Genomic DNA, 12,725 nt, shown 5'->3' with positions numbered 1-12,725 from the left:
AAATATGGTAAAAGAGGGCACAAATGTAAACTGAACCCATTCATGGGTAAGTTTAAGGAATGTTTCAACCAAAATAAATGCATTTCACCCCATGTTTGAAACTCGAGGAGAAAGCACTGATCAACATGCAATCGATTTGTGAAAATAGACCAACTCCCGAGTATGGATTGCTCAGACAATCAAGAGGGTAAAATCTAACTAGACAATATCCAACTAGTTAATTTGTTAAATTAATAAATGTTCAATGATGTATTAAACCCACACCTAAAGTGGTGTAAAACACTGCCTTTACTGCCCAAGCTGTAACGTTCCGTTTAATAGCAACTGGGCACCCGATAGCAGAAATAGAGCTCTATCGTTCTCTTTAAATTTAAGTAGTTTGAAAATGTTTGTATTTTAAAATTAGAACACTGCAGCAGACTTGACACAGTATAGAGAGAAAAGCAGAGATTCACCACTTTACTACATAACAGCACTGGAACACCGAAACACCAAGGAAGAGTGAAAGTAATGACAGCACTGAGCAGATAAAAGGTGGAAGTATGTAAAAAAAGACAAATCAAAAAGCTCTTCAATTTTATTAAGAAATTACAGATGAGTAGCAGTTGAAATATCAGCATTTTGAAACTGCATTTATTACAATAGACATTACCTCAAACATACACAGGAAACAGTTCCTTTCGGCACAGAAGATTCTTTGGTCAATCTGCCATTAGGTTTGAAAGATTAGCCATCATTTTTTGTGGTAAATTTTAAAATGTACTTAGATCTTTGTGCATCTTTCACTTTAAGGCTTTAAAAAAAAAAAAAACAGAATTTCTTTGAAAAATTAGTGCAACATTAAACAACTAATCATGTTGCCACCCATCATCATACAGCAACAGACATGATCATAAACCCACAGCTCTGCTCCTGATCAAAAACAATAGTTAAACTGGGTTATACCATAGAAAATATACAATGACTATCTGCAGCTATTCCACATCCAGGATAGTAGGCCTGGTTTGAAGAGACTAGCAAACTTACAGTTTAAGAACTTGCACAATACACACCTTTAAAAAAAATGATACATTCTGCCTTTTAATGGTTTTACTAAAACAGGATGATTACCTTTAACACTGGATAAAAATATAGACTTCAAATTGTAACTATTAGAAGGTGCCAAAGTTTCCAACTCGTTTTGTATGGAATTCAGTAGTCCTATTGCACTTAGCTTATGACTACAAATAGAAAAACTAATCTGCTCAATAAAAAGATGCAGTTTTTGCAATTTCCAAATTCAGTATTTAAGGACAGACAAAATCCATTATGTACACAACCCAGATGATCCAGACAACTGAATCCATAATAAGTGGTGAGACTGGCTGAATATACCATATATTAAAATTTTCTATGTATTGCACACACTGCTTATTTGGACAACATCAGTCTGTTATGCCTCTAGGCATCACCTTGCTAGCGAGCTTAATGGGGAAAATTGTATGACACAGTCACACCTGCCAGACTGGCTGCCATCTTGGCTTCTGCACAAGCAAGTTTTAAATTTGAGTTTTCTTTTAAACTTCTGATTTTTAGTTTACATATTTGAGCTTGTGATTATATTTTTTAATATAAACTTGTGCTGTTTTCCTGCTTCAGCCTACCAAGACCTAAAAGAATTCTAACCTGTGCTTTGGCTCCATCTTGAGATTTTTTGGGGGAAAGTGGATAGATTCCAATTAAAATACTGAAAATTCATAGAACTCCTTCCCGCTCCTACTTTTGCCTACTGCTCTGGAATCTACCTCAGTGACAGGAAAACTGAGGGAACCCGAGCCTCCAGCAGTGCACTAAATTTCTAGCCTCCAGCTGCCCGGCCTCCTTCAGAAATCCTGCTGTGGTACTGTTACCCCACCCCTCTTTCCTCTCCCACCTCCCCATATCCACTGCCACATCAACTTTAAAGCTGTAGTCATCACTCATCTTTGATCTAATTATCCCCCCACCCTCTAACCCACTATATTAGTGCAATGTCTCAGATCATCATCTAGTGGCACAAAAAAGTTAACCTGCTGATCTGACCTCTGCCATCAATAAAATATATTCAAATGATCAACAGCCTCAAAAGAGAAACCTATAAACAGATCCGGATCTGAATAGCAGGAAACCATTTGTTATGTCTCTCTTCAGGCTTAAGGCAAAAAATGCAAATTTTTGTTAAAAACTAAAGACCCGCACTACAAACAGGATTACAAACATCTACAGAATTGAAAAGTAGTGAAGTTATGCTAAACTTGCACTGAACCTTGGTTAGACCACACTTGGGAGTATTGCGTACAATTCTGGTCACCATATTATAAAAAGGATATAGAGGCACTGGAAATTGTGCAAAAAAGATTTACAAGGATACCAGAAATGAGGGTATACCTATCAGGAAAGAGAAGGCTGTGGGGTGACCTAATAGAGGTCTTTAAAATTATGAAAGGTTTTGACAGAGTAGACAGAGTGTTTTTCCACTTGTGGGGAAGAGCAAAACTAGAGGCCATCAATATAAGATAGTCACCAAAAAATCAAATGGGGAATTCAGAAGAAACTTCTTTACCTAGAGAGTGGTGAGAATGTGGAACGCGCTACCAAAGGGAGTGGTTGAAGCGAAAAGTATAGATGCATTTAAGGGGAGGCGAGATAAGCATGTGAGGGAGAAGGGAATAGAGGGTCATGCTAAGAGTTAGAGGAGGAAAGACAGGAGGCGGCTCCAGTGGAGCATAAACGCCGCCATGGACTGGTTGGACCGAATGGCCTGTTTCTGTGCTGTATATTGTGTGTAATCCTATGTAATTATTTTATGCAGCAGTATAGGGCAATCCATAGGCAAAGACCACATTAGTTCTAACATCAGTACAATCAATAACAATCCTTCATTTTCCTCTTTAAAATCAAACATTTTGCAACTAGTTACTTTCACTAATGTAAACAACCAACAATCACAAACTTCTAGACTACTTTCATTTTTTTTTTTACATTTATAGTGTGAAAGTTTGACTTTTAAGGTCGTGATTGAATTTATTTCTGGCAGGCATGAAGTTGCCTTTTGCTTTACAGTATGTTGAGCTGCTGTATATTGCCTTGGTTAAGTGAAGAATAAAGGCTTAATATTACACCAAAATCTACGCTGATCTTGCCGATGGGAGCTTATGACCAAATTTCCTGAGCTCATTTGCCTACGCCAGAACATTAAAATCAATGTAAAACATGCGCAAATGCAGCGCCAACAGTAGTAATAGCAAGTAGACTGCTGTCTTATGCCATGGCACCTCACTCTGAGCCGCCTCTGTCTTCCATTATTATACGGAACAGCGGTATGCCCATTGTGAAGGCTATTCAGCTGCTTAGTCCTTCTGAATGCGTTGGGGAAAAGGGAGCAATGAAAATTTGGTGCACTGAGATTGTACTTTGGTTAAGTATAATGCAGGTCGTAAGAACATTTTTTTTTTTTTTTTTTAAATGTGAAGAAAATTGCTATCAAACTCCAGAAATCCCTTATGCCAACATCAGGTGTCTTTAGGCCATGTGACATGTAAATTATTCAGCATTATTCACGTAAATCCAAGAAACTCACACGAGCTAGTCTTTCCCATGGAGTGGTGCTATGTAAATGAGCAGCAGAGGGTTTTGCCAGATGTATCTTGGGAGCACCACAACCAATCAAGGAAATTCACACATCCCGATTTTTCAGTATAAAACCGGCATAAATCAGTTTCATGCAAATCTCCACAGAAAAAAAAACCTGTGCCATTCCACTCTTACATCATAGTTACACAGAAATTAATCAGAAAATTCCAGGTTAAAGTTTTAAAAAACATGCAATTTATTGAATGTGTTGGTGTTAATTTTGATATGTTTTATAATATACCTTGATAGTGGAACTATGATTATGGCTTCTAAAATTTGAGATATGCAACAGCCCCAGGATATATAAATGCTTCTACCATGACTCTCTATATACAAATTTTACACAAACAGACCTTCAGATTTCTAACAGAATACAAAGATTGATCAGACCAAACTGATACTTAAATTCTGAATAGGAAATCATTGGCACTCATTTTCTTCCGATTACAAAGCTTCAGAAAATATTGATTCAACTTTTAAGTACTTATTAAAGCAAATTTAAGACTTGTATGCTCTGGGTCAAAATAATTTTTAAAAAACAACCCTACAATCACCTTATTCTCTTCATCTGAAAAAAATATATAAAACTTAGAAATACACACTTAAAAAAAACCCATCCAAGTGCTCAAGTATAACAACTCACTCTCCACAAATGTCTGCTAGAGGTAACACAAACTCCATTAGCTTCTAGAGAAAAAAAAAACAAAAGTCAACACGAGGTGCTTTCACTGAAATGCAATCATAAGTACAATGAAGGGATTAAAAAAAAAAAATCTGGAAAGAAAATTCTGCATAATTCAGTTGATGCGAGGAAAATGGTACACAAGTTTTCTTTGCAGTAAGCATGGGGTATAATTCCATTTTTACTGTTGCCGTGTGGCCACATTGCTCTTGTGCTAAATCTCTATTGTGCGCTTTTTCATTGCGGGCGTTTATTTATTTTAAAATCCGTTAACGCCTGTATTAAAAAAGTGCAAAAGGAATTCAGTACGAACACATTAAGCATTTGTATGGGAACAGTGCCAATCAGAAAATAGACACCATTCAACAGAGAAGGAAATTGCTTCAGTTCAGTTGCTCTGTAGACAGGATTAATGAAATTAGGACACTTCGGAAGTAGCTACACCCAAGATGATGGGCAGTTCAAATTATTGACCTGTGGGAGGGGGAAAGGAAAAAATAGACAATTAGCAAAAGGTCTTTAATGTATGAAAGATGGTAAGACAGGGACAACTACACCAGTATTGAAGTGGTTCGCAAGGGCCTAAAATACAAGAGTCAAATTTTTGTTGAGGACCAGTATTGAACCATTAAAATTACTTTAAAATGACAAAATCAGGAGTAACATTTGATATTTTCAGCTCATTACCAAAATACATGCCACAAACTTTATGAAAATATTGCAAATCACAATTAGTTTGTTAGGAAAAAAAGCAGCAATGTAACATTGGCTATTCAGAGCAGCTTTGTTAGAGATTTTGACATTTAATACAACCCCAACAAATATGATGTTTACAGATTAGATGCTCTTCAAAGACTTCAGATTAATTTACATCCATTAGATTTTAGGAACTGGGACTGAATTAGCAAAATTCTGATATTTTCTATTTAATAAATTCACTGGATTCAGGAGATATAATTGAAGATCAGAACGTGGCAAACCTGCACCAACTCACTCTTAGCCAAGAACTTAATGATGTGGATCTGCTCACCTGTATCTATCTTTCCTTCCTCTTACAATCATCAGGCTTTTAAAATCCAAGCTTGGCATCACCAAATCACAACTTTCTGATTTATCTCATCTTTCCTGCTCTTCAACCGTGGTCATACTTGCACTGTGGGCCACCCTGCATCTTAGTTTAGTTATTAAAGTAAAGCCCTGCATTATCTTCAACAGGAAGTCAAGAAAAGCTGTAGAGCAAGTCAGGTTAAGGCAAAATCGTCTGAGGGACTTTAAAGGGTCAAGTTGACAAACATCTAGAAATGTATAAGCCAATACAGGACAGCCCACCATCTACATGATGGAAAGGTTTTGGGGAGTCAGGAAGCGAGATACCCGCCGCAGGATATTCAGCCCCTGACCTGCTCTTGTAGCCACAATGTGTGTGTGGCTGGTCCAGTTAAGTTTCTCGTCAATGGTGATGCCCAGGGTGACGATGGTGGGGGATTTGGTGATGGTAATGCCATTGAATGTCAAGGGGAGGTGGTTAGACTTTCTCTTGTTGGAGATGGTCACTGACTGGCACTCGTGTGGCGCGAATGTTACTTGCCACTTGTCTTGCTGCATGCAGGCATGGACTGCTTCATTATCTGGGGAGTTGCGAATGGAACTGTGCAAGCATCAGTGAACATTCCCACTTCTGACCTTATGATGGAGGGATGGTCATTGATGAAGCAGCTGAAGATGGTTGGGCCAAGGCCACTGCCCTGAGGAACTCCTGCAGCGATGTCCTGGGGCTGAGATGATTGGCCTCCAACAACTACAAACATCTTCCTTTGTGCTAGGTATGACTCCAGCCAGTGGAGAGTTTTCCCCGATTCCCTTTGACTTCAATTTTACTTGGGCTCCTTGACGCCATGCTCGGTCAAATGCTGCCTTAATGTCAAGGGCAGTCACTCTCACCTAACCACTGTAATTCAGCTCTTTTGTCCATGTTTGGACCAAGGTTGGAATGAGGTCTGGAGCCTAGTGATCCTAGCGGAACCCAAACTGAGCATCAGTGAGCAGGTTATTGGCGAGTATTGTTAAGTGCCGCTTGATAGCACTGTCGAAGATACCTTCCATCACTTGGTTCACTCTTACTTGTCCAATCGTAGCCAGAGCATCTTCAGCAATGACTTCTCTTTCCACCCCCACTAGAGTTCCCCAATCTATCCTTAGCCCCCTCGTCTTCCTCATCTACATGCTGCCCCTTGACACCGTCATTCACAGACATGATGATAGCTTCCACACCTATGCCGATGACATCCAGCTCTACCTCACCACCTCCCTCCACTGCCTCAGTTATTGGACTGCTTGATGATATCCAGTTGTGGATGAACTGCGATTTCCTCCAAGTAAACAGCAGAACTATCACAAACGCTGTTCCCTTGTGTAAGAAATCGTGAATTGGAAGAAATTATGAATTGTAAAAGAAATAATGGTTTTATAAAAGAAATGGGTTTGCCTAGCTCAGCAGCCAGGATAAGCTGATGACACAGAAGAAACCAATGTCAGATAAGGAGTTGCACAAAGAGCTGAGGTCATTTACAAGGGCATAACGTAGAAACAGGCCTTCATGTAGGCATAGCTAGGCCTGATAAGAGGTCGAGTAAGGAGTCTTATGATAAACAAACTGTCTAGGAGAAAGTGCAAGATGTCCAAACAGGAGATAAGCAGAGGAATGACCTCATGAGTCTGGGAGGGGTCTGCCGAAGGTACCGATTCCTCTAATTGGACAATTGAATGGGTAAAAGTGATTAAACAAATGATTGACGCAAGGTATCCACTGGCCCACCGAAATAAGGTATATAAATGGGCAGCCGAAAGGGAAAAACGGGCAGAGAGGGGGAGCGTTTCCTCAGAGGTGGACTTCATGCTAGCTTCGGTTCAACACCTTGTTCAAGCTCAACCTCCGAGGTGGCTCTTATGCTAACTTCAGCTTACTCCGCCAGCCTCGGGAGACGAACAAAGAGGAAGAGATCGCTGCCACAGGCTGCAGGAATCCATCCGAAACCACCGTTCTGCCTCAACGTCTGTCTGTCCGTCCATCCCGGGGATGGTAAACCGTTCATCTATTATGGGTTGTATGTCTACTATATCTATCCTGATTGCGTGTTGTATTTGATTACATTTGAACTGCCGCTCCCTAATAAAAACGGCCCGACTCCCAAGACCCTTGGGTAATCTGTGGAACCTGTGATCCAAATCTTACACTTGTCACCAATTCCATCAATATACAACAGCCTCATGGTCACTTTTACAGAAAGTCCAGTAACATAACCACTACACTACCACACCTACATTCTCATTGAGAAAAGAGATTGAGAGATAAACTACAAGTTTTCAAAATTATGAAGTGGATTGATAAGTCCAAGAAACCTCCCTTAACACCTACCCTCTGTTTTTCCAATTTATCCTGCTATCTGGCCCGTAACTCCACACATCCTGATCTTGGTCATAACTGTCTTATGTGGTACATGTCAAAAGCTTTCTGAAAGTCCATGCATACCCCTGTATACATTGTTTTACTCTGTTACTTCTTCAATGAATTCATAAAGGTATGTTAAATATGACCTTCCTTTTAAAAATCCATGTTGACCTAGATTTTATTATATTCTCCATCTCTAGATATTATGTTATTTCATCTTTTAGCAAAGATTCTAGTATCTTTCCTTCCACCGACATTCAGCTTTTACGGTACAGGCTCATTTCAGGCAGCCACGGGCAATCTCCGAACCAGCCAAATCAATAACCTCTGAACATGCCCATATTTAAATATTTAAACACTAATAGAACAGTACTGAAAAGATATAAAATAGTTTGATAAGATTTATAAAATGATATACCTTTTGATTTAAAAAAAAAAGTTTTAATTAAAGATCATGCTGGACAACTAGAGTTCTCATCACAATTGGGCCTCTCTTGGACTTGTTCAGATTGACAGTTCATGGCAACTTTCTCAGAGGTGACATATTGTCTGGAAAGGTAACATGTAACAAGCACAAATGACAATTCAATAACAATGGAATAAAAAAACAATTGTTTCACATACATGCTAATATTTTAACAAAATTCAATACAAAAACAAAAAATCCATGCACAAAGAAAAATATGCTACTTAGTTGAAGTTAGTTAAGCACCAATACTCAAGATAACTTGACTTGCAAGAAATAAATATTGCACATCCACATTCAAACAATGAAACACAACAACTACATGTAGAAGGAATTATCCTGCACCACGCCCTTTTATGACTTCTCAAATGAGATACACACGCAGAGAGTGAGCGCGAGAAAGAGACGACAGTTTTCTAGCTTTGTATAGATCATCCTCGCGAACACACTTGAAGACTTTCATGGGCACATTAATTTTACATTGGGGTCTCCAATGTATCAAACTCAAATAAACACAAGAATGGCGATTGCGGGATGGGGGGGGGGCAAAGGAGACGGGGGGGGGGCAAAGGAGACGGGGGGGGGGGCAAAGGAGACGGGGGGGGGGGGCAAAGGAGACGGGGGGGGGGGGCAAAGGAGACGGGGGGGGGGGCAAAGGAGACGGGGGGGGCAGGGGAGACGGGGGGGGCAGGGGAGACGGGGGGGGCAGGGGAGACGGGGGGGGCAGGGGAGACGGGGGGGGCAGGGGAGACGGGGGGGGCAGGGGAGACGGGGGGGGCAGGGGAGACGGGGGGGCAGGGGAGACGGGGGGGGCAGGGGAGACGGGGGGGGCAGGGGAGACGGGGGGGGCAGGGGAGACGGGGGGGGCAGGGGAGACGGGGGGGGCAGGGGAGACGGGGGGGGGCAGGGGAGACGGGGGGGGCAGGGGAGACGGGGGGGGCAGGGGAGACGGGGGGGGCAGGGGAGACGGGGGGGGCAGGGGAGACGGGGGGGGCAGGGGAGACGGGGGGGGCAGGGGAGACGGGGGGGGCAGGGGAGACGGGGGGGGCAGGGGAGACGGGGGGGGCAGGGGAGACGGGGGGGGCAGGGGAGACGGGGGGGGCAGGGGAGACGGGGGGGGCAGGGGAGACGGGGGGGGCAGGGGAGACGGGGGGGGCAGGGGAGACGGGGGGGGCAGGGGAGACGGGGGGGGCAGGGGAGACGGGGGGGGCAGGGGAGACGGGGGGGGCAGGGGAGACGGGGGGGGCAGGGGAGACGGGGGGGGCAGGGGAGACGGGGGGGGCAGGGGAGACGGGGGGGGCAGGGGAGACGGGGGGGGCAGGGGAGACGGGGGGGGCAGGGGAGACGGGGGGGGCAGGGGAGACGGGGGGGGCAGGGGAGACGGGGGGGGCAGGGGAGACGGGGGGGGCAGGGGAGACGGGGGGGGCAGGGGAGACGGGGGGGGCAGGGGAGACGGGGGGGGCAGGGGAGACGGGGGGGGCAGGGGAGACGGGGGGGGCAGGGGAGACGGGGGGGGCAGGGGAGACGGGGGGGGCAGGGGAGACGGGGGGGGCAGGGGAGACGGGGGGGGCAGGGGAGACGGGGGGGGCAGGGGAGACGGGGGGGGCAGGGGAGACGGGGGGGGCAGGGGAGACGGGGGGGGCAGGGGAGACGGGGGGGGCAGGGGAGACGGGGGGGGCAGGGGAGACGGGGGGGGCAGGGGAGACGGGGGGGGCAGGGGAGACGGGGGGGGCAGGGGAGACGGGGGGGGCAGGGGAGACGGGGGGGGCAGGGGAGACGGGGGGGGCAGGGGAGACGGGGGGGGCAGGGGAGACGGGGGGGGCAGGGGAGACGGGGGGGGCAGGGGAGACGGGGGGGGCAGGGGAGACGGGGGGGGCAGGGGAGACGGGGGGGGCAGGGGAGACGGGGGGGGCAGGGGAGACGGGGGGGGCAGGGGAGACGGGGGGGGCAGGGGAGACGGGGGGGGCAGGGGAGACGGGGGGGGCAGGGGAGACGGGGGGGGCAGGGGAGACGGGGGGGGCAGGGGAGACGGGGGGGGCAGGGGAGACGGGGGGGGCAGGGGAGACGGGGGGGGCAGGGGAGACGGGGGGGGCAGGGGAGACGGGGGGGGCAGGGGAGACGGGGGGGGCAGGGGAGACGGGGGGGGCAGGGGAGACGGGGGGGGCAGGGGAGACGGGGGGGGCAGGGGAGACGGGGGGGGCAGGGGAGACGGGGGGGGCAGGGGAGACGGGGGGGGCAGGGGAGACGGGGGGGGCAGGGGAGACGGGGGGGGCAGGGGAGACGGGGGGGGCAGGGGAGACGGGGGGGGCAGGGGAGACGGGGGGGGCAGGGGAGACGGGGGGGGCAGGGGAGACGGGGGGGGCAGGGGAGACGGGGGGGGCAGGGGAGACGGGGGGGGCAGGGGAGACGGGGGGGGCAGGGGAGACGGGGGGGGCAGGGGAGACGGGGGGGGCAGGGGAGACGGGGGGGGCAGGGGAGACGGGGGGGGCAGGGGAGACGGGGGGGGCAGGGGAGACGGGGGGGGCAGGGGAGACGGGGGGGGCAGGGGAGACGGGGGGGGCAGGGGAGACGGGGGGGGCAGGGGAGACGGGGGGGGCAGGGGAGACGGGGGGGGCAGGGGAGACGGGGGGGGCAGGGGAGACGGGGGGGGCAGGGGAGACGGGGGGGGCAGGGGAGACGGGGGGGCAGGGGAGACGGGGGGGCAGGGGAGACGGGGGGGCAGGGGAGACGGGGGGGCAGGGGAGACGGGGGGGCAGGGGAGACGGGGGGGCAGGGGAGACGGGGGGGCAGGGGAGACGGGGGGGGCAGGGGAGACGGGGGGGCAGGGGAGACGGGGGGGCAGGGGAGACGGGGGGGCAGGGGAGACGGGGGGGCAGGGGAGACGGGGGGGCAGGGGAGACGGGGGGGCAGGGGAGACGGGGGGGCAGGGGAGACGGGGGGGGCAGGGGAGACGGGGGGGCAGGGGAGACGGGGGGGCAGGGGAGACGGGGGGGCAGGGGAGACGGGGGGGCAGGGGAGACGGGGGGGCAGGGGAGACGGGGGGGCAGGGGAGACGGGGGGGCAGGGGAGACGGGGGGGCAGGGGAGACGGGGGGGCAGGGGAGACGGGGGGGCAGGGGAGACGGGGGGGCAGGGGAGACGGGGGGGCAGGGGAGACGGGGGGGCAGGGGAGACGGGGGGGCAGGGGAGACGGGGGGGCAGGGGAGACGGGGGGGCAGGGGAGACGGGGGGGCAGGGGAGACGGGGGGGCAGGGGAGACGGGGGGGCAGGGGAGACGGGGGGGCAGGGGAGACGGGGGGGCAGGGGAGACGGGGGGGCAGGGGAGACGGGGGGGCAGGGGAGACGGGGGGGCAGGGGAGACGGGGGGGCAGGGGAGACGGGGGGGCAGGGGAGACGGGGGGGCAGGGGAGACGGGGGGGCAGGGGAGACGGGGGGGCAGGGGAGACGGGGGGGCAGGGGAGACGGGGGGGCAGGGGAGACGGGGGGGCAGGGGAGACGGGGGGGCAGGGGAGACGGGGGGGCAGGGGAGACGGGGGGGCAGGGGAGACGGGGGGGCAGGGGAGACGGGGGGGCAGGGGAGACGGGGGGGCAGGGGAGACGGGGGGGCAGGGGAGACGGGGGGGCAGGGGAGACGGGGGGGCAGGGGAGACGGGGGGGCAGGGGAGACGGGGGGGCAGGGGAGACGGGGGGGCAGGGGAGACGGGGGGGCAGGGGAGACGGGGGGGCAGGGGAGACGGGGGGGCAGGGGAGACGGGGGGGCAGGGGAGACGGGGGGGCAGGGGAGACGGGGGGGCAGGGGAGACGGGGGGGCAGGGGAGACGGGGGGGCAGGGGAGACGGGGGGGCAGGGGAGACGGGGGGGCAGGGGAGACGGGGGGGCAGGGGAGACGGGGGGGCAGGGGAGACGGGGGGGCAGGGGAGACGGGGGGGCAGGGGAGACGGGGGGGCAGGGGAGACGGGGGGGCAGGGGAGACGGGGGGGCAGGGGAGACGGGGGGGCAGGGGAGACGGGGGGGCAGGGGAGACGGGGGGGCAGGGGAGACGGGGGGGCAGGGGAGACGGGGGGGCAGGGGAGACGGGGGGGCAGGGGAGACGGGGGGGCAGGGGAGACGGGGGGGCAGGGGAGACGGGGGGGCAGGGGAGACGGGGGGGCAGGGGAGACGGGGGGGCAGGGGAGACGGGGGGGCAGGGGAGACGGGGGGGGCAGGGGAGACGGGGGGGCAGGGGAGACGGGGGGGCAGGGGAGACGGGGGGGCAGGGGAGACGGGGGGGCAGGGGAGACGGGGGGGCAGGGGAGACGGGGGGGCAGGGGAGACGGGGGGGCAGGGGAGACGGGGGGGCAGGGGAGACGGGGGGGCAGGGGAGACGGGGGGGCAGGGGAGACGGGGGGCAGGGGACGGGGGGCAGGGGAGACGGGGGGGCAGGGGAGACGGGGGGGCAGGGGAGACGGGGGGGCAGGGGGAGACGGGGGGGGCAGGGGA

General features: G+C 52.5%; 1 protein-coding gene across 12 annotated transcripts in view; it reads right to left on the bottom strand.

Annotated features, from left to right (window-relative positions):
• Nucleotides 1-564: 564 nt before the first annotated feature.
• Nucleotides 565-12,725, bottom strand: part of LOC147105177 (membrane cofactor protein-like) — a 50,516-nt gene continuing 38,355 nt past the window's right edge. For 11 of the 12 annotated variants that reach the window (XM_086011284.1, XM_086011287.1, XM_086011289.1 and 8 more), the window contains 2 exons: nt 8,200-8,330; nt 565-4,807 (listed from right to left, as the gene is read on the bottom strand). In XM_086011284.1, coding sequence (XP_085867410.1) covers nt 8,234-8,330 — 97 coding nt within the window. In that variant the 3' untranslated portion in view covers nt 565-4,807; nt 8,200-8,233. The remainder of the gene's footprint in view (nt 4,808-8,199; nt 8,331-12,725) is intronic. The other variant, XM_086011295.1, reaches the window with a different exon arrangement.

The sequence above is a fragment of the Somniosus microcephalus genome, chromosome 18, assembly GCF_052327205.1.
Source record: "Somniosus microcephalus isolate GS21.2 chromosome 18, FLI_Smic_1.0, whole genome shotgun sequence".
Classification (NCBI taxonomy): Eukaryota; Metazoa; Chordata; class Chondrichthyes; order Squaliformes; family Somniosidae; genus Somniosus; species Somniosus microcephalus.
The sequence above is the reverse complement of the archived record's forward strand: the minus strand, read 5'-3'. Positions and strand labels throughout refer to the sequence as shown.